This window comes from Plutella xylostella, chromosome 20, assembly GCF_932276165.1.
Source record: "Plutella xylostella chromosome 20, ilPluXylo3.1, whole genome shotgun sequence".
Taxonomy (NCBI): domain Eukaryota; kingdom Metazoa; phylum Arthropoda; class Insecta; order Lepidoptera; family Plutellidae; genus Plutella; species Plutella xylostella.
Genome location: NC_064000.1, coordinates 6882539 through 6904882, shown reverse-complemented (window position 1 = coordinate 6904882; position 22344 = coordinate 6882539). Strand labels below are relative to the sequence as shown.

Here is a 22344-nt window from a genome sequence, read left to right as displayed (position 1 = left end):
TTTGCTACGGTATGTTCAAGTCAATATCCTGCTGAAACTGAAAATCATACTGAAAACTGTATCCCCCCCTGAAACAAAATCATCAGTACCCCTTTTATAACGAAATTCATACTGAAAACAGTTTTTAATTCAAAACAAAAGACAACAAAGACTTGCTACGGTTTGTTCAAGTCAATACCCTGCTGAAACTGAAATTCTTACTGAAAACTTATCCCACCTGAAATAAAATCATCAGTACCCCTTTAATAAAGACATTCATAGTGAAAACAGTTTTTAAGGCGTAACAAAACGCAAGAAAGATTTGTTACGATATGTTCAAGTCAATACCCTGCTGAAACCGAAATTCATACTGAAACCTAATCCCACCTGAAACAAAAATCATCAGTACCCCTTTTATAATGAAATTCATACTGAAAACAGTTTTTAATCCTAAACAAAACACAACAAAGACTTGCTACGATATGTTCAAGTCAATACCCTGCTGAAACCGAACCAAAAGCATCAAAGCCCCGCGCGGCTGCTTGCAGCCCGCGCCACAACGCGACCTCTAGTTAAGTTTCTATCTTTTATACATGGTAAACTTACTTCAATTTAACTATTATAATCTACAGTTATATCGCGGTTTTTATTTATTTCAAGAACATTATCAAATTCAGCGTACACTATGCAATTAACGGTAGATGTAAGAGCGGTATCAAAACGCACTTCTAATCTAAGACTACCATGCCTTATAAGATTCCAGTGTGAGTTATTATTAGCCGATAAATCGGGTGTTAAATCGAATGCCATCAAACAATAACCGTCAGCAAAATCTTCCCTAGATATAGAGTTACCTTCATTCAAAAAGTGAATACCTGTGCCAGAGAACAAAGTATGGTAAGCATTGGTAAATACTTTATTTTCAAATGAGGGCTGAAGTGTTTTAGAAGGAATTTGTTGTCCGTCAACGTACAAACTAAAAGAGTTAATGTTATAATTTTGAAAATTAAAAGGATTTGTGTTCAGACTACCATTGAAAGCAATATTGTTTACAAAACCCACTATACATCTTTTGGGTATTTGCCCTAAAAATATATTATCCAGCGTTTTTCCTTGAACTCCTGCAGGTATTGTTAAAACTTTAACTTCAGCTCGTGTTATCGGATATTTAGCTGTAGTTGTGGCCAAAGCTTTCTGATGGGCCAGCAGTACAGATGGATTTATACGTGTCCTACGAATAATGAGAGTTGCATCGGTGATTTGAACTTTGAATTTAGCATCTAATGTTGTACTCATAAGGTTGAAAGTTTCCTTTGTCCTCACTAATTTGACGCGCATTTCAACACCGTTGATTAAAAATTTTTCTTGGTTAAATATATCTGCATGCACGTGACCAAGCATTTCCACTTCCCGGCTTTGTTTGGCCAACTCTTTGCGTTTAATAAAACCTTTATTTCCTTCATCAGTTGAATCCATTTTACCTGAGGTATCTCCATACCACAAACCGCACGTAAGATGGGACTCTTTAGCAGCTGGACCATAGTTCAATAAATTTTCTATATACGCTCGATATGCGTAAGTATTGTTGGGTGGTGATACGAGTTTCTGATTTAAGTAAACATCCAACTGACTAAACAAGGAATGAAGCCAATTATTTACTGGTGCCACGTTCGTTGACTCAGTAACAACAGATGAGTCCTGGTTTAATACTTTTGCTTTGATGTGTAGTAGCGTATGACTCAAATCCACATAGTCTTCTCCGTTTCCGGGTACTTGAAATTCAATGGGTCCATCGTCGGACAGGGATGATATTGGTTTATAGTGAACCCATAACCCACTTTCAATGCTTGTTTGTGTCGATGGAAGAGCAAATAAGTCTAACTCAGATTTTGTGCACTCACATGAATTATTGTGTAAAAACGACATTATTATTATTATTATTATGAAAAAATATCATTAACTTTGCGTTTGTTGATTTTATTTTTTGTACCTCTTCGTTGTGATGTCTTTGAAGCAATGATTGGTCGTTGTGTAAGCCTTTTTAATTTATACCCCGAGCCAGACATAAGCGAATCAACTTTAGAGTCAGCCTTCCTTTTCAAGTTAGCACTAGCCATTTTCAGACGTTGTTTAACAGATTCTTCCAATGGTTGTGATTTTATCATATCTGATAAAATTCCCACACCGGTATGTAAGGCCTCTTTTCCTACTGCTTTTGCACCACTTGACAATAAAGGTAGAACTGATCGAAATAGCCCACCTAAAAAGCTACCTATCCCATGTCCTCGTTGGTGGGGTACACCTTTGTAAACAATGCCTATTCCTGTTCCAGCTTGATGTGAGTAATATTTTTCATATGGACAAGGATGTTGTGGACTCATTTTATTCGTTTAAAGTGTAATTTAACACACGAAGTTCCAAACTGGAATGGTATCTTTCCACCTGTGCTCGTTCTTATATCAATTTCTACTGTATCAAATTCCCTACGCATAATGGGTAAGTAATGAGCGGGTGAAAATGTATGCATCCTATGTGCACCGTATATATATTTAATAGGATCTAACGGAATTATTCTTAGCAGAGACGTCATAACATCACCGACCATTTGCGGATCAATTATATCGCAATATACAAAAAGTTGAGATGGTAACCCTAAATACAAGTTGTAGGGATATTTTCCATATGAGTTTAAAATCATGTTTGTATACGGTTCAAATCCAAGTTGTAAGCCAAGTTTGGGAGTCAACTTTATTGATTTAGTTTCATTTTTGTGATCAGTAAGATGTACAATTTTTGATGATTTATCGTATGAAAATGTAACGTTATTTTTTATCAAAGAATTTTCATTTAATGCATTTATCATTTGATCAATACTTTCATAGTTAGTAGCTGGAATATGAGACTTATACTCTACTGACGTCATTGTTTCTTCATCGGGAATCATTACATTTTTCTTTATATAAAGTACGTTTTCATATTCTTGCACATTGAACATAGTACAAGGATAATGAAATTCAACTAACCCCACTACCCATTCCCCTTCTAACTTGATACTTTTGGGTAACATAGTTGAAAAATTAGCTGTGGTGTTTTGCGGAAAATAAGACATTGAGCTATTACTCAACAATGTGAGATAGAAACTTTCTTCCATCATATTTTTTCTAAATTGGATGCTTTTATCCAAGAGTTGAATTTATTTGGATAACCTTTCCACTTCACTAACACTTCCTTTCTGACACCAGAATACCGTGAACGAATTATTTTATCTACTTTATATTGACGAGTGGGGTCATAAATCACTCTTTGTAACTCGCGTTCATAAAACGTACCGGTAATTGCCTCTCCCTGTAAATCTTTTAAAGTGTAAACTGCCCATGGTGATCTAGGTATTATAGTCAATATCTGAAATACCTCATCACTCCAGTTTGTTTCATAACCCTTTTGAAATATATGTTTGTATTTAGTTATTCTAACGTAGTCTCCAATACGGTATTTAGGTTTATTTTGAGTTTTATCAGCACTTTTTGTATGGTATAAGTTGCGCCATACAGTCATAATATTTTCAGATGTAACATCAGAAGGAGCCATTTTAATACTTCTATGAAAACTATGATTATATGAATGCAATAAATCTGGTAAGATATCAATATATCTATATGTATTTTTATGTGTGAAGTAACGCCACATCTTCATTTTTAGTGTTCGCTGAAATCTTTCCACAATGCTAGCTTTAATATCGGGGTTGTTAGTGGTATAATAATTAATATTTTTACTTTTAAAGTATAATCTCACACTATTAGCAATAAATTCAGAACCCTTATCAGATTGTATGTGACGAGGAGTTGCTTTAGCTGCATGAAATATACTTTCAAAACACTGTTTTGAGGTTTCAGCATTTTTATTCTTCATTGGACGAACAAATGCGTATTTACTGAAAACATCGATTACACACATCAAATATTTAAAACCATCATTATATTCACTGTAAGACTGCATATCACTTAAGTCAGCCTGCCAAAGTTCATTAAAATTTGATAACACATATTTATTTCTAGGAAACCTTCTGATAAGTGGTTTGTGTAAAGTATAAGTTTCCTGTGCCTCTAACCAAGTTTTCACATCCTCTTTTTTCATTTTTCCCTTCATAGATTTAGCTAATTTATCGACACTGCTGTAACCAGCTGGGTGGGATACATTATAATATATATCGTTGATCTCTAGTACGGGGTCCATCGTTCCCAATCTATTTTCTTACTAATTTTTCCAATATTTTTTAACTTCGGTGTATAGTTTTCCTGAATTTCAGTTTCAGGAGATGCTTGTTTAATCTCTTCCTTTTTAGTGTTTGATTGGGAGTTTATTTCGTTTGAATTTAGTGAATTTATATAATTTAAGTTAGCTGGATTGCCTATGCAATATAGAGGAACTTTTATATCATGCAGCAGTGAACTAAATACTTCCCAACCTCTGGGCTTCGCGCGCTTAAGCGGTCTTAACACATCATTTATTAAATCCACAATGTTGCTATGCAGTATAGGTTGATTGTTTATGGTGACTTCCCCGCGATCATTCCAATTAACTCTATCTTTATTTTGCAGGATGTTTTCCAGCAGCAACTCACCCTTTTTTAAATAAGTTTTTGGTATTAATTTTAGTAAATGTGATGGGGTGTATGCAGATAATGGATAATTAATATTGCTGACGTCCTGTTTTAATGGTTCAGATTTGGTAACTGTCGTCGCTATATTTTCTTCTGAGTTCTTGGTAAGATTGTTCTTCATAGTAATCAGCGGTTGTCGCTCTTCTTCAGTAAAATGTAAGTATCTTTGCAGAGTTTGTAAGTATAAAGTCCATTTTTCTCGGTCATCTACCTTACTATTTAAAATTTTATTCATTTCATCATCTAACCGAGTAAGAGTCGTTTCAGGTTTATCAGTTTGCTTAATTTTTTCTAAAAATTCAGGTTCCACAAGTAACAATTTTTTGGTATTATCCATTATAGTTTTCACCGTAATATACTATTAATTAATCCGGTTAAAACAGAACCCAATATAATAGGTAAAAATGCACCACCTTTCTGGATAATTATATGTTTTCTGAACTGGTGTTTCCCTTTAGAAACCAATTTTCTCAAAGTACTTTTATGTTTTCTTAATTTAATTGAATCTTTGTTTTGAAGAGGAATGTTTCCTTTTAAAACGTTGTGAATACACTCACAAATACAGTTAATTTCTTCTTCACTACAAACTTTTAACAGTGCTTTACGAAACTTCGGTTTGAGTGTTTGTAATGCAGTGAGGAAATGTTTATGAGTCGTTACTCTTCCAGGCATTATTTGGAAATGATAGGTATTTGTTTTTGCACATCGTATTTAAATCCTTTTTTGGGTACATAAACTATGCAATGCTGCTGTTCAAATATATTTGTTTTAAGGCGATAAATGTCGGAAGTATTTTGTTTAAGATCAACCATTAAGTATCCGTGAGCTTCCTTTGTGGCGTCTTTATAAGCTTCTTCAACAAATTTTGGATTCTCAGGGAAAACTTGACGAGCTAGATAACGTATTTGAGTCTTATCTCTAGGGTTCTTAAAAAATATGATATAACTCGAATTTAAAGAAATATCACGCTGTCCTTTCCCTTGGTGAAATAAATTTTGTGTTATATAAAATATGCTGAGGTTTCTATGATGACTGCCCTTTGTAAACAAATCTACGATTCTTCCGTCGGATTCTCTCATTAAATCATCTATTATTACTAAATGAGGAGTTTTACCATCAAACATGGTAAGTTCCGGCAATCCTTGGTGGTAGTTAACTTCTAATAAATTATATGATGGTTGCATTTCATCATAACACCAAGTTATTTGTGAAAAATTTGTGTTGCAGATTTTTTTAACATACTTTATAAAATTTGTGACAAAGTTAGTTTTGCCACAGCCACTAGGTCCACCAATAATAGCTGTGAACGGATGAATAAAATGATGCATTATTTGTTATTTTTGAGTAACGTCTACTAAGTACTGCTGATTTGCGTTGAATGAATAAATAAAAAATGAGATTGTGTTTATAAAAATATAAATTTATTTTATGATTTAATCTTAAGCTACACACTAAAAATAAACCTACATACAAACTAAACACGCTTATTGGTTATTTAAAACTAAATATAATAATTAGTACACACAATACAAAAAACATATATGCAGAAGCATAGCACAGACACAGACACACACAACAATGTTAAAAATCTTAAACTATTTTTAAAACTACAAAAACTTAAAAATTATTCAGACATCTTATAATGCCCCCAGGCAACAGTATCGGTTGAGTTTTCCAATAATTTTCGCTTCGTATCATTATGAGACAGTGAAATTTTGGAGCATTTTTGTGTAAATATAACATGTTTTATTGATTTAAATCTTAACATACAATCGATTTTTCGGGTTTGATTAAATAGACATCTTTTATAGTCATTTAGCTGAAACGTCTTAGTTACAGATTTATTTATGCCCTTCGCCTTAGCAATAAAATCATTCTCTACCTCGATTGCATACATTTTTGAACGTAAACCTACAAATTCTCTGAAAATATTTCCATTATTTTCATCTTTAAAAAATCCTATCTTTTTTTTGTTAACAAGTGGAAAATTATGACGATTATCGATTGAATAATCAGATGTATCAAAATAGTCTTTTAAATTTGACTTTATGTCGCTATATAAATTTTCGGTTTGAATGTGATATATTAAACTATCAGTATCAGTGTACATCAATTTTAACCTATCGTTAAATTTGTTTTTCATATATGAGTAGTGAAACTTGTACATCAGTGTTTTGGAAATATCCAGAATGCAAAAGCCGAGATAAATTGGTTTATCATATAAAAGTTTTGTTTTATTTAATTGAACTGCAATCAAATTTTCAGAAAAACATGATGCACTGTGAAATTCTGGTCGGGCAATTAAACTTTGTGCACCTTGAATTTTCCCATTATTTTCCCATTGCGTAACTAAGTGAACATTCACACGTTTTTCTATGTTTTCCATTGTTTTACCAAATATGGCATTATTCATTAATTTGAAAAAGTCTTTTTCAAAATCAGTTACGGCTGAAGTTCTCATTGAAGTATTCAAATCAATATATTTTTTTAACCAGTCACTTTGTTTGAATTTTAAAACTCTGTGAATTTTAGTTAGTTCTAAACCGTTTTCAATACATTGTTTAAGATTTCTATAGTGAATGATATATTTTATTTTGTTTTTTAAATTTGGTACTAATTTTTTTTCGTTACTGTTTGGCGTGCAAATTGTTTCAGGACAGAAAGGCAAATCGGAGTGAGAATCGTGTAAATGATGAGGATATATCAAGTCAACTTCTAATATATAACCATATTCAGAATTATCAGGTATATTATAATTGACACTTTCTTCTACCCATTCGAATTCACCTGTCGGAAGATATTGTGACATAGCCCACCCATACAAATTGTTAGCGTCAAGATAAATCAAAAACGAAGGTGGTACTCGACTGTCATAGTCATTCATGAAAATATTATTCGCTTTCGCATATCTATTGCTACATAGGGAAATACCACCCCGTATACCTTTTTTTATAAAAGATATTTTATCAAAATCAGTCAAAAGCTGCAATTCAATTTGTGTATACTTTAACATAGCGTCCCAACTTAATCCCGGTGCAGTAAAATAATGTGCTGGGTCTAATCCATACGTCTTAGAACAAACATTCCTATAATTTTCAAAGATGTCGGCTAACAACAACACATCGGTTTTTAAATATAAATTCGAATAATCACTCATATCATGACAGTTAAAATGTGTCCATATGTCCTGGGCATGTTTATAATTTTCATCAGAAACATTTGTGTTAGTTAATGAGTTATAAAAATCTTCTTTATCAGGCAAAGATGTACATTTTAAACTATCAAAAGACGTGGTGTATTCATAGGGATATATACCTTTTTTTATTAATCGTTTGAAATCGTCCTCCTTTGGAAATACTCTTTTGAGCTCATTAAATTGATCAGACCTCAAATTTTGAGCTAACTTATCTAGACTGCTAGCCATAAATTTAAACGAATCGAGAAACCTCAAGCTAACATTATGGTTATTCACTTTAATTTGTTTAGAAAAAGAAATATATTTTTCTTTGTTTTGGGGTATAATATCGATTTTTCCTGAATCAAAGTTTAATGCATGTACGATAAAATGTGCATCATAATTGCTTAAGTTATGTAGAAATACAGGTAAAAATCTAGGTGGATTGTATTTTGAACTACACATGCTGTGCGCAACTCCACTATAAGCTCCAGTGTGCCAATTATGATCAATGGTGGCATCATGATTTAAATCTTTACTGCAAATATAGCACTGTTGACTTTGAGATATATTAAGTTTATCTTCATCCGTCAATGGCAAAGGTGATTTAACAAAAGAATTTTTTTTAGTTATGAGCTCTAAATCTTTTTTTAAATATTTTAGAAATACGTTAGGGCAATCTTCACCCATATAAGTTTGGTACTTGGAAAGTTTATCATCATACGCACATTTTAGATAGTAACCGAAACTGTAAACATTATGTTTTTGAATGTTATTTGTATGCGACTTCTCGGGATCATTATCACATGATGGTATTGGCGTAACAAACGCTTCAAAGTCTGCATACACCACAAAGGGCACTCTCATCTGTCTGTCATATTTATCGAATTTTAACTTATCACTACTCGTGTGCTCTCCAAACCAGTTGGGTTTTGTGTTTCGTGCACTAGGTAATTCAGTTCGTATATTAACGCAATCATTTTTTTGATGCAGATTGAGATGCTCTTTGTTTGAGAAATGTAAAAGACACCCATCACAAATATGAATTGCTTCATTTGATGTGGTTATCTGCTTGCTAAGTAATCGAGACATGTTTTTTATGAGGCAATAATGACCATTCGAGCCATTTGTTAAATATAATAAATTTAGATGAGTAGGCATTCGATGTTTCGTAAAATGTAAGGGGCCTATGATTTCATTTTTCTTTGTTTCATTATTGTATTCTAATCCAAAAACATTAATGCTCATATTATTTAAATTTTCAAATTTTTTCACATCTCGTAGTTTTACTGGAAAATTTATGTCACCAAAATTTAATTTGTTTTTGTTGGGTAAATATGCTGCCACTCTCTCTGCATTTTTATTTACGGGGTATAACCCCGCTAACACTGCCCACGAAAAACATTCATAATCTGAGTTTTTTATATTTAGTACTGCTTTTTTATGTTTGATATCAATTGGTAAATCAATATATGATGAGCCCCGCAATGGATTAAATTTATTTACGTTCATATCAACATATAAGATTTTTTTTAGACTCCATCCACTGTCCTTTTTTTCGAATTCGCCTAATTTGTTGGAAAACTCAACAACAACTTGTTCAAAATCTAACTCAATATCATCCCCCTTGCAAAAACTATAATTATACCCCTGGAAATCGAAAGAATTAACTAAGTCTTTAGTGATTTGAATGAATTCTGCGTGTAAAACAAAATTTACTTTGATGAATGAATGGCAATCTATGTTATCCATTAGTAGTTTAAATATTTTATTTTTAATTTTTTCGAAGTATACCTCGGGTGTTATTACACAATCTGTTGATACAGAACTATTTAAATTAGATGAGTCGAGCTGAATACGATAGGATTTCACTCGTTGTCCAAATGCGCTTTCAATTATTTTCACATTTTCTAATGTTTCATGGTTTCTTAAAACCTTTTCCCTATGTAATTTGCTATTTAAATGACGTGAAAAGTACCTCTTCCCAATGTGAACTTGACACGCATCACATTTAATTTTGTTGCCTGGAGGGGTATCTTCTTCTAGAGGTGTTGCCTGGAGGGCTGCCTGGGAGGGGTCGTTGTTCGTTGCAGCGGCCGACGTTGAAGGGGTGATGACATCACCCCATTTTCTTTTTCTTCCATTTCCAGTTAATCTATGAATAAATTACAACTTAGTTGAAATACATATACATTAAAAGCATAATTTATACAGAATATTTGCATTGTCCTATCCAGATATTTAACTATTAGTAGCTACCTAATGAAATTGATGTGCTAGTCTCCGATCTTGTACAAGTGTTACAATATGCTTGCATGATATGTACTCCATCTATCTCATCGGTATTATTTAATAAAGAAGAGTTGATAGGATGTCCTTTACAAGGGGTGTAAAAAGGAATCACGTTTGAATCATTTTTAAGTGAAGATGGTAAGACCCCATTTATATACCATAATCGAATGTATTTATTAAATTTATCCAACAATAAAGTTTTGTTTAAAAGTAATAAATCTTCATAAGTAAAATTCATCATTGTTAAACAATTGAACGCAAACACAGTTGTGAGAGTACAAATTTAAGAATAAAACATTTATACTGCGTGTATCCACCCCCTCCCCACTAATATTCACACACCATCACTATTTTCATCAAATTACATATAAGTATACATAGAAATAGTAAAATAAAATAACTGTTCACTTACGTACGTTTCCTGATTTTCGTAGTCAGCTAAAGCCTTCAGTAGCTCTGCATCGTAGCTTGACGAATCGAGAGAGAGATCCATGTTTGCAGCTGAGTTTGAGAAGGGAAGTGTAGTCACAGTTCAATGTCGCGTGTTTATATAGTACGAAGGAAATAGAGGGGCGTCTCGGTAGTGTAGCAGTTGTGTGTGGTCTGTGCGCCGGGGGTCGTGGTACATTATTATTTTTACTTCGATGTCTCGAGAAAATATTTTTTGCAATCTGTCTTTGTAGCTATTTGTTTTGTTATAGAAAACATGAGTTGATTAGTATCATGGAAAAGAATATGATCAGAGGTGCAATACAGCTTGATTCGCATATCAGCTTTTTTCCAATGTTCGCTGGGTGGTAAATCTTTCAATTTTTTCATATCGTACATTTCAATTTTTATGAGGTGTGACGCTTTAGATCCGTCGTCTTCATTGGTGGATATATATGAAATACCCCCGCAGGCAGCACGTCCGACTGTCGAAGATAATGTTTTGCTCTTAGATTTCTTCGAGGGAGTTTCAAAATATGAATCAATATTTTCGTGAATCCGTTTAGTCGGTTTTTTCAGGAGAAGTGATGGTGATAGTATTTCATCATCACTAGGGCTCGGATAATAGTAATTTTTCATCGTGTAGTCGCAGTCGTCAATTATTGTTGATGGCTAAAACAAATAAATTTACTTGGTTTTACTACGGTAAAAAATAGATGATGCACATTATCTTATGTTGGGGGGTGGAAAGCAGAGACATGCGTAAAGTTACGGTTTAATACTGATGAAATGGGTGAACGAATTACCTACTATGCCATGACAACTAACTATAGTGTTACTTGCACAAAAAATACGGGTAAGAATAAAAGTAAGTTAAAACACTGAGGTGCTTTTGACTCACATGCAATGTACACAAAGTAATGGACTATTATACATATTCAACGGAAAGTGATTAGATACAAAACATAACTTACATTCATATGTCTGGACGCTGCAGGTATCTATGTAGCACAATACACAATAATTATAAACTCACTCAGTAGAGAGCCAGGCTGATATGTTTGAGATCTGACATGCAGCGCGTTTTATATACGCGGAATGCGGTTCTCGGGGGTATTTTTTGTACACGATCCCAATCTTTATCGAGATTAAACCAAACACACTTGTGTTAGGTGAAAACTGGTCGAGACTTGTTCATTTTTTAAAATCCCACATTGATTCCTTTATCGGCATACAAATAAAATTGATATTCCCATAACACTTCGCGCAGACACGTATGTACAAGCTAGTGTTTTTTTATTTCAGACGCCAGCCCACAGTATTTTTTATATTACCTTTGCACTTATATTGAGTGATTGATTAGGGTTAGCATCGAACACCCAAAGCGCGACATATCTGGAGTTATTTATTGTTTTGGGATGCTTACCAAAAAAATATTACCTACTTAGGGACAAATTCTTGGCATCGAACCGTTGGTGGGTGAAAAAAACTTTAGGAAGGTAATTAAAACGTAATGTTTGCATGTAGGTACGTATAATTATTGATTTCACTTTACATAACTATGTTTTTAGAACTCGGTTTATAACGCTATCAGCCACTGCGTACAAGTGTTTACGCTTTATGTTATTTAGTAAAGACACGGAGATGGATGTTTAATTCACCAGTAATAATGTCTTTTAATTATTACAGTCGCTAGTAATGCATTGAATGAAGTAAGGCTGATAAATATTATCCATTGGATACCATGTTATTTCAAATAACAGTCACACACTCATACTTAATGAAAGCCTGTAGGTAGGTGCGACGACGAGCAACGCGAGGAGGAGTGGTTAGTAGATATGCTTAAAATCAACCGATAATATTCTACCTACACAATAGGTACTTACTTGTATACAAAGTTTATTCGCGGCGAGCTTTTTGCAGGATCGCCAAAGACAGCGCCTCGGAGGGGGCAGGGGCGGGCAGGTGGAGCAGGCGGGGGAGTGAGCCAGAACCCGTGAATCCCTACTACTACAGGAAAGAGTCGGACCCAATAGGAAAGCGTGTCGCAATAAGATTCATTCCAATTAGAAAAAGTCGCGGATCGCGAATAAAACCGCGGGGCGCTAATTGCCTTAATAAAGTTTATTCGCGGCGAGCTTTTTGCAGGATCGCCAAAGACAGCGCCTCGGAGGGGGCAGGGGCGGGCAGGTGGAGCAGGCGGGGAAGTGAGCCAGAACCCGTGAATCCCTACTACTATTCATGTTCTTGCGATGACATCTCCAGGTCAAATAAAATAAAATATCTAGGCATCATGATTGATCAGAACTTGAATTTCAAAGACCATATTCAACTAACGTCCGCAAGAGTGAGAAAGCTCATTTTTATCTTTAAAAAACTAAGACATATCCTAGATCCCTACTTACTAAAGCAAATATACATAGCTCTCTGTCAATCAGTACTTATCTATTGTATTACCTCGTGGGGCGGAGCTCCAAAGACTACCCTTGTTATTCTAGAACGGGCCCAAAGAGCTGTTCTTAAAGTAGCTACTTTCCGCCGCATACTTTATCCCACTGAAAGGTTATACCAAGATTGCGAAGTTCTAACAGTTCGTCAGCTGTTTATATATCACACTGTACTGAAGCAGCATAAACTTGTACTGGACTGTCTTGACACTAACAAACATTTAAGAAGGAATTACAAAGTTTGTAAGACAATCACGTATAAACATGCCTTCGTACGTAACTTTTTCTGCTTTGTTGGACCATACTTATACAATAAATTGAATAAATTAAATAAACTTCACCTGTTGAACCAATATGAGTGTAAAAATGTTATGTTAAAATACCTACAAAAACTTAATTATGAGGATACTGAACATTTGTTAATGATTGCTACCTAACTTTTATTATGAGAACATAGTATACATAAATGTAAACTTTAAAACTGTCTATTACTAAATACAAATATTTTGTCCCTTGGGTACTAATTCCCAAGCCATTAAACTTCTAGCCACCATTAATTTTTAGATTGATCTAGCTAGCTTTATTTGATGTAAAGTTTGTATGATTCTTTCATTTAATTTATTTATTTTTAAGTTATAATTAATTTTATTTTTAAGTTAATTAATTTTATTTTAAATTAATTTTAATCATATTGAGTACCTACTTGAATTTGCACAGCTTTATTATTATATTCTATTGGAGGAGCGCTGATGCCTGATGTACAGGTCTCTGGCCTAGTTCAGGCACAGATGTAATTTGTAATTAGATAAGCTTTTTTGGAATAAAAATTATTTATTTATTTATTATTTATTTATTTATTATTCCTAAATGATACCCCGGTGGTACAGTTCGCTATCCTGTGGGGCATCACCACTGAACATTAGCAATTAATAATCCTTACTTTCTTATTTAGTTCCTTTTCAACTAATGCACCCTATTTGAGCATAAATATTCATCCACCCAGAGGTTGCCTTGAAAAAATCGCTTTCAGTGTTAAGACCGTCTTTTATGTAACTATGTGTTTGTATATAAGCTTTGTAAATTCTGTTCTTGTGTGTATACAAATAAAGAATATTCTTATCTATCTAATACATAAATTGTCTAAAGTAGTCCACGCGTTCAAAAGTTATGCATAGATAGATAGCTATTTTCATTTCATGAGTTGAAATTGAAGGTGATTGGAAATTTTCCCTCGGGAATTACCTTGAATTAAGCGCCACCTGTTGAGCGTAACGAAGTATTATTTACTGACCTAATAGCAGCTCCACTAGGCTTTGTGATCGATTGCTTATGTAGGTGACTTGATGACATTCATAATTTCATCTATAAATATCCATGTATGTCCACCAACCCGCACTTGGCCAGCGTGGTGGACTAGGCTTAAACCCTTCCTTCATTGGAAGGAGACCCGTGCCCCAGCAGTGGGGACGTAATGGGTCGTGATGATCTATAAATATATCAATCATCGTATAAATATATTTTCTCCAAATAACTACTCTCAAGTTAGGCTACAGAATAAACTTTCATTCGAGTAGGTAGTACTTTATAATCTTAAGATATATAAGATATATACTTATACCTATCTGCGCGTTCTTTAATTAATGAAGGATAAATTTTAACATTTTATTTTGAAAATGACTTAGGAGTTTACTTTCACCGTTCTTCTCCCAAAGCCCTATACAGGGTGTTGCAAAAAGGGTATACTAAGCCGAAACCTACATGTGCAACATGTTATATGTAAGCCCGAAACTGAAATCAGAATTTGAAAATTCGCGAAAAAAAAAACATTTTCCATAGTAACTTTGTTGATCACGTGACTTTTTACTAGGAAAAAATTTTTTTTTTTTCGCTGATTTCCAAATTCTGATTTCAGTTTCGGGCTTAGATATAACATGCTGCACATGTAGGTTTTGGCTTAGTATACCAATTTTGCAACACCCTGTATACCCTACTCCCTGTAGTTTTTATATTGAATTGTATAAAAAAAACATGTATATAAGTAATAACCATTTGACTTTATTTATCCCGAAAGCGGCACACCCCAAGTAGAAGTACGAAACTGAAAATCTTCAGCATCATACTCGGAAATGTCAGGTTCTTCCCACATCGCAGCTTACAGAACAGCCATTCCAGCTCAGCCCCTACGGGCATCTGTAGTAATTGTTCTGAGCTTTCCTCCACTAGTTGCTCTATTGAGGTCCATGTGTAGACTAGGGATAATTCTAGTAGTATCGTTGTTAGCGGGATCTGGAATGAAACGGTTTATAAATACAGGGTGTTGTCTTGGGGGGTCATTCTGAACAACTTTTGTTCTACAAGTTTTGAAAATTCACTCCCTGAGTCACCCCCTTTCGGCTTAGTATACCCTTTTTGCAACAGCCTGTATTAAGTCAAGGATGGCATCCTAACTGCGTCTTTCAAAAGTATACAAGGCCAGAACGCACCCGTAGTGTAATAGTAATAGTTCCTAGACCAAAAACTAATTGTTTTACCACAAAAAACTTTAAACATTGTTTAACAAGTGTTTAAAACTAAATTTGACAGATTTATTAGGCGTTTGACAACATCTGTTAAATACTGTCTAAGTTTTTTGTGGTAAGGCCCTTAATACTTGAAAGTATACATGGTTTATTTCTACGTACTGATCGCGTATACTTTCCAAAACCAAATTCACGGAATCCTTTTTTATCGGGAGTAAAACATACCTCGAGGTGGAACTTCCTCATGAATTTAGGCATTATTTGTAACCGCCTTAGTAATACGCAGACAGAGAGTAGATAAATCATACATTCTGTGAAGTTCTTCTCTGTTATTAACTGGCCTAAAAATAAAGGGTTTTGAACATTGACATATATATATTACTGCGTAAGGACAGGCCAAACCACTCAAGAAAATGGCACCCGCGCGTTGGCCCTAAAATAGACATTTTAGGGCCAACGGTCCTCAGTCGACAGTTGTCTGTGACGGAGAGATAGTCTCTTTGTTTCTTGTGATAAATATGCCTATTTTTGCTGTGAAGGGCTACAAAAACTATGATACGAAGGTCAAAAAGGAATATGGAATATCGTATCATCCTTAATTAATAAATAAACACATTTTAAAGCGATAATTATTTTACTACCAAAGTCTACAATGGCTGCACGATGTAACCTTGTACGGACGTCCGCATGCAACTCACTCATATTATTATGTACATATATTATGTACAGTACGGTGACGGTAAAATATGAACGCACGTACAAGGTTGCGTCGTCAGGATAAGTAGCTCGGCTCTGACATAGTTCCAACAAATTATAACAGATGGCAGTTATTTTGCTTGTATGAAGAAGGTTTGAGTAAAATGTTCTGAAGGGCGTAACTTTCCTTTTGAAATCATTGGTTTTGAATAAGTTTATTTGCTTTTTGTTTCATTGTGTTTGTTACATCCGAATTTGAACGACCGAATGGTGTAGACCAAAACCCAAAACCAATATTTACTTATTCGTATCTTTTAGGTTAGCTCAATTTTGATCAGTAAATCAATACTCCAGAACTTGGTAACACATGGATCATATACCCTACATTGTTTTCATATTAGGTATATGACGATTATGATAATTATGCATGAAGATTTAAAATAAAATCATGATTGTTGGGAAATATTGTAACTGTTGTAACTTAACCAAACATCTCCTTGAACTTACCTTCATATATCAAAGTAACATCATTTAAAAGTAAGAAAAGGGCTACGGCTATTGCAACGGAACTTGTCATAGTTATCAAGGAAATAGGTAAAAATCATAAAATATGAACAGTTTTATTTACATAACATCTCAAAAATTTTGCCCAAAAACTCAATATGGCAATGAAGACGTGATGATGACCACAGATTAGAGAGCCTATGTACTATAGACATGCAATCTAAAGCTGCGTACAGACCGGCCCAACGAACACCCAACGATGGATATTTATCATACATAATACAGGGCAGATTGCAGCAACGAAGGTCAACGAAACCCGTTCGTTGGCGTTCGTTTAGCCGGTCTGTACGCAGCTTAAGTGCCAATTTCTCCATTGTCGGTTATCTAACCGACAGGGATTGATTTATAAATTAAACGTCATCTCCATATAAAATCCATGACAGATGTGTCAAAATTTAACCACTACTACTTGGTTATGCTCTAACCGAGAATTGAGAAATTGGCACTAAGGCCTAATTTCACACCATTCGGTTAGGTTAAAAATACCTCGGTTTGGTTACATGTTGGACCGTTAAGGTTAGTGAGTGTCCCACCATGCTAAATCACGGGGTTAACTCCCTTGATCGGGTGATAAACTTGATTGCTGCTGTGGGGTTCCGCTAAGACTTGGTTAAGACCGGTAACCAGGCAACGGGTTGTTTACTTGTCACTAATTCTGTCAAGATTCAAGATGAAAAAATGAACAGAGCCTTTGATAAACAATATACGAACTAGATGTTGTGTGACATAAAAAATGAAGCGAAATACTGTCTGGGTTTTATATAATGTCAAACCGAGATAAAAGTTTAAATTAAATGACCTAACCTAACTTGGAACCGCAATATAGAAACACAAATTGATGGCCCTACCTGGAAATCGAACCCGGGATCCCTGGGTGATGAAGCTGAGCTTCTACCACTAGACCACAGAGGTAGATTCAAGAAGTTAAACCTAATGACTTAATGAGAACTATTGAATCAAGTGAAAAATCTTCTAACAAAATATTTTAAAATAAGACCTTACTTAGAAATTGATATGTTATATTGATATGTTATATGTTCCCGAGAAGTTTATTTTGCACTGACACTCCATCTTGTTCGTTGTATTGTTTGTCAAAGGGCATGGCGTAATAATATTATTTTCAATGACGGATGTCAAAAAACAACCTCGGTAGAAATAGTAACCATGGCAACCTCAAAACCAAAAAGTTTGGTTGTTTGAGGTTGTTTGAAATCACAGAGACATAGACAACAAATTTCAATGAATATGACAGAATATTGAGTGAAGTGTGAGGGAAATGAATGTAAGTGAATGATACACATAATGCTGGGGCGCGATTCACATCTCAACCGAAATATTTGTAAAGCGATACGAACGAGTTACGAGATGAAATCCGCAATGTTCAAAAACGCGATTCATAACACACATACTTTGATCTCGTTTTCATATCGCTAGTTCGTATTTGGATGGCTTGAGTGAAATGAATGAAACTATATTTTTTTAATTGCCATGCAAAAATTATAAATACTACCACTAATTGTTTTAAATAATTTTGTTCCTACAATATATTTTGTTGGAATTAGTGACGATAGCAAGTATCAAAAAACGGCTTTTTAATTCAACGTTGAAGAAATTCATAACCTGTGGCACTTTTGACAGCCGCCATGTTTTCTTTTCTACATAAGATGTTTTCTTATTTTCGTGTCAACGTAGTTTTTTTGGAAAATAAGAAGAAAGGAAGTTTAACTAACTTAGAGAAATACGACTGAGACATGTAAGTATCAATGTATTAACCTATTTTTTTTGAAATATAAATGTTACCGGTTGTAGTCAAGAAGGTATTGTAATTTACGATGTATCCAATTTCTGTTTTGAATTGTTTTAGAATCATAAACGAGATGAACACAAGCAGCAGCCGATGTGCTTGAGTTGCAGAAGGAGCAACTGCGCTGTGAGAGGGCGACGGCTTCAGCCCTCACAATGATAGCTGATTAGCTGAAGCAATGAACAGACAGGCTGCAGTCAATGAGAGGCTTCTTGAGGAGGGGCTCCTCATATGGAAAAAGGTAGGTTATTCCTAAATGTTTGGCTAAATAATAGAATAGAATTTAACTTCATTGTTACCCTAATAATGTCTTAGGAAAACTGGTGTTGAATATTTATGTTACAGCGTTGTTTTGTTAGTGTCTGTCTGTAATTTTTTAGAACAATAATTATCATACTGAACTTTTCATTTTGTCTTTTCTAGGCTAACGAAAAGAACAATCAAGACTGGCGGTGCGTGGGAGGATCCCGTCCCTGCGCATGCGCCTGGCCTTCAATGGCCTCACGCCTCTCTTCTTCCTCTTCTTCATGCGTCAATTCAAACAGAGGAGCACCTGTGATTACTGATTACCTAAGTTCCTATATACAATAATAGTTTAATAATTGTTTACAAAATATTGTATGTATAAGTATTAATAATAAAATTATACAAAAGGCTTAAAGCATTTTGTACCAGCCAACCTATAGGAGAGAATATGAGAAAAATAATAAGACATTATCTGTAGCTTTATTAAGTGGTAAAGGGACCTAATTACTACCTATATTTTTTTAGTATTTGTGATAATTCATAGAATTTATTAGTTCTATCAATAAATAAAATATACATGCATTACAATGTGTTTAATTCATTAACTTACAATTTGCACACTGAGGGAATGTGTATGCTTTCGGTTAAAATATTCTTTCTCATTCTGCGAGGGCCTCAGGCCAAAACCCACACCAATCAAATAAATATCACTAATACAAGCTTACTATAAAGGAAAATTACGAATTCGGTAAAGATGGAAACGTATCTCGTAGGGACGGCTGTCCGGCTGAAAAATGGCTTGAAGATCTTGGAGAGATGCGTACAAGGTCAATTTCACTTTTAGCAGTATTTTCTGAAAACGATCTAACAATTTCACCCTTTTCTTCGAAAGTTTAAAATCGCTAAAACGTCAAAATATGACAGATAAGCGATATCAAAAAGTTCAACAAAAATGACATGAATCGCGTCATTCTCCATTCCGTTCATTCATTTTGCGAACTCAAAACGATCTTACTATGTAGCTTGGGTTTTAGTGCCATGTGAATCGCAATTTGACACCTCGTTCGTAAAAATCTGAAAACGAGATGAAAGCGACGGGGTTTTTTGTGACATGAATCACGCTCCTGGGGCGCGATTCACATCTCAACCGAAATATTTGTAAAGCGATACGAACGAGTTACGAGATGAAATCCGCAATGTTTAAAAACGCGATTCATAGCACACATACTTTGATCTCGTTTTCATATCGCTAGTTCGTATTTGGATGGCTTGAGTGAAATGAATGAAACTATATTTTTTTTAATTGCCATGCAAAAATTATAAATACTACCACTAATTGTTTTAAATAATTTTGTTCCTACAATATATTTTGTTGGAATTAGTGTCGATAGCAAGTATCAAGAAACGGCTTTTTAATTCAACGTTGAAGAAATTCATAACCTGTGGCACTTTTGACAGCCGCCATGTTTTCTACATAAAAACATTGATTTGCTTTGCTCATTTTCGTCCAAACGTAGTTTTTTTGAAAAATAAGAAGAAAGGAAGTTTAACTAACTTAGAGAAATACGACTGAGACATGTAAGTATCAATGTATTAACCTATTTTTTTTGAAATATAATTGTTACCGGTTGTAGTCAAGAAGGTATTGTAATTTACGATGTATCCAATTTCTGTTTGAATTGTTTTAGAATCATGAACTAGGTGAACACAAGCAGCAGCCGATGTGCTTGCAACTACGTTGTGAGAGGGCCACGGCTTCAGCCCTCACAATGATAGCTGAAGCAATGAACAGACAGGCTGCAGTCAATGAGAGGCTTCTTGAGCAGGGGCTCCTCATATGGAAAAAGGTAGGTTAATCCTAAATGTTTGGCTAAATAATAGAATAGAATTTAACTTCATTGTTACCCCAATTATGTGTTAGGAAAACTGGTGTTGAATATTTATGTTACAGTGTAGTTTTGTTAGTGTCTGTCTGTAATTTTTTAGAACAATATCATACTGAACTTTTCATTTTGTCTTTTCTAGGCTAATTAAAGGAACAATCAAGACCAGACTTAAAGTAAAGGTAAGGTATAATACGTATACATAATTTATATCGGAATAAGTACAAAATATTTTTGTAGGTATATGTTTTAACTATAAATTGAATATCCACAGATTTTAGCGGCGACGCAGTTGCGCGACCAGTGAAGCTCTGGTTTCGCGACCGGCGTGGAGCGCGCGGTCCGCGGCGCTGCTGCGGCTGCTGCGCGGGAGGATCCCGTCCCTGCGCATGCGCCTCGCCTTCAATGGCCTCACGCCTCTCTTCTTCCTCTTCTTCATGCGTCAATTCAAACAGAGGAGCACCTGTGATTACTGATTACCTAAGTTCCTATATACAATAATAGTTTAATTATTGTTAACAAAATATTGTATATATAAGTATTAATAATGATACAAAAGGCTTAAAGCATTTTGTACCAGCCAACCTATAGGAGAGAATATGAGAAAAATAATAAGACATTATCTGTAGCTTTATTAAGTGGTAAAGGGACCTAATTACTACCTATATTTTTTAGTATTTGTGATAATTCATAGAATTTATTAGTTCTATCAATAAATAAAATATACATGCATTACAATGTGTTTAATTCATTAACTTACAATTTGCACACTGAGGGAATGTGTATGCTTTCGGTTAAAATATTCTTCCTCATTCTGCGAGGGCCTCAGGCCAAAACCCACGCCAATCAAATAAATATCACTAGTATAAGCTTACTATTAAGGAAAATTACGAATTCGGTAAAAATGGAAACATATCTCGTAGGGACGGCTGTCCGGCTGAAAAATGGCTTGAAGATCTTGGAGAGATGCGTACAAGGTCAATTTCACTCTTAGCAGTATTTTTTCTGAAAACGATTTAACAATTTCACCCTTTTCTTCGAAAGTTTAAAATCGCTAAAACGTCAAAATATGACAGATAAGCGATATCAAAAAGTTCAACAAAAATGACATGAATCGCGTCATTCTCCATTCCGTTCATTCATTTTGCGATCTCGAAACGATCTTACTATGTAGCTTGTTTTTAGTGCCATGTGAATCGCAATTTCATAGCTCGTTCGTAAAAATCTGAAAACGAGATGAAAAAGAAGTTGTTTTTTGTGACACGAATCACCCTCCTGGATTTATGAATGCTCTGTTAGATTTTCGTCGTGGGACTCATCCAGTTAACAAGGGTAATAATCCTTAAACGCGTCGTCAGCAAATCCGTTATTGAGAGTGTAACTAACAGAATCATGAGAAACCAGGTCTAAGACACAGAGACGCGAATTAGATTTATCTCTGGTCAAAACATAATACTTACGGATTCATAGAAGAAGAACTTGTTACTCAATAGAATTAAGAGAAGTACTATAATATTATAATATATAAATTTTATCTTTTAGTTCAGTTTTCATAATTTTATTTACAATTAGGTTAGGCTTCATAGTTAAATGTTAATTTATATTAGAACCTTGAATACATGATTAAAAAAATATATAAATAGGTATTTA

General features: G+C 34.4%; 2 protein-coding genes and 1 long non-coding RNA gene across 7 annotated transcripts; 1 reads left to right on the top strand and 2 right to left on the bottom strand.

Moving 5' to 3' along the window:
• Positions 1–557: 557 nt before the first annotated feature.
• On the bottom strand, positions 558–12766 carry LOC105386391 (uncharacterized protein F54H12.2-like). Of its 4 annotated transcripts, XM_048628203.1 has the most exons (3): positions 11510–12766; positions 10523–11207; positions 6039–9969 (listed from the first exon to the last, which is right to left on the bottom strand). In XM_048628203.1, exons 2-3 carry the CDS (start codon positions 10597–10599, stop codon positions 6264–6266), a joined length of 3783 nt encoding a protein of 1260 aa, XP_048484160.1. In that variant the 5' UTR covers positions 10600–11207; positions 11510–12766; the 3' UTR covers positions 6039–6263. The 4 variants fall into 4 exon arrangements, with proteins under 4 accessions (XP_048484162.1, XP_048484160.1, XP_048484161.1 ...); XM_048628205.1 differs by having other exon boundaries at positions 558–9969; positions 10519–12766; XM_048628204.1 differs by having other exon boundaries at positions 10519–12766.
• Positions 12767–15015: 2249 nt separating this feature from the next.
• LOC105380782 lies at positions 15016–16885 on the bottom strand. Of its 2 annotated transcripts, none has more exons than XM_048628319.1 (3): positions 16705–16885; positions 15727–15812; positions 15016–15268 (listed from the first exon to the last, which is right to left on the bottom strand). In XM_048628319.1, exons 1-3 carry the CDS (start codon positions 16772–16774, stop codon positions 15038–15040), a joined length of 387 nt encoding a protein of 128 aa, XP_048484276.1. In that variant the 5' UTR covers positions 16775–16885; the 3' UTR covers positions 15016–15037. The 2 variants fall into 2 exon arrangements, with proteins under 2 accessions (XP_048484276.1, XP_011548684.1); XM_011550382.3 differs by having other exon boundaries at positions 15727–15842; positions 16705–16884.
• A 1180-nt stretch (positions 16886–18065) lies between these two features.
• Positions 18066–19440, top strand: LOC125490127. The gene is made up of 2 exons (XR_007267473.1): positions 18066–18806; positions 18989–19440. It is a non-coding gene; the product is annotated as an uncharacterized LOC125490127 (long non-coding RNA).
• Positions 19441–22344: the final 2904 nt, after the last annotated feature.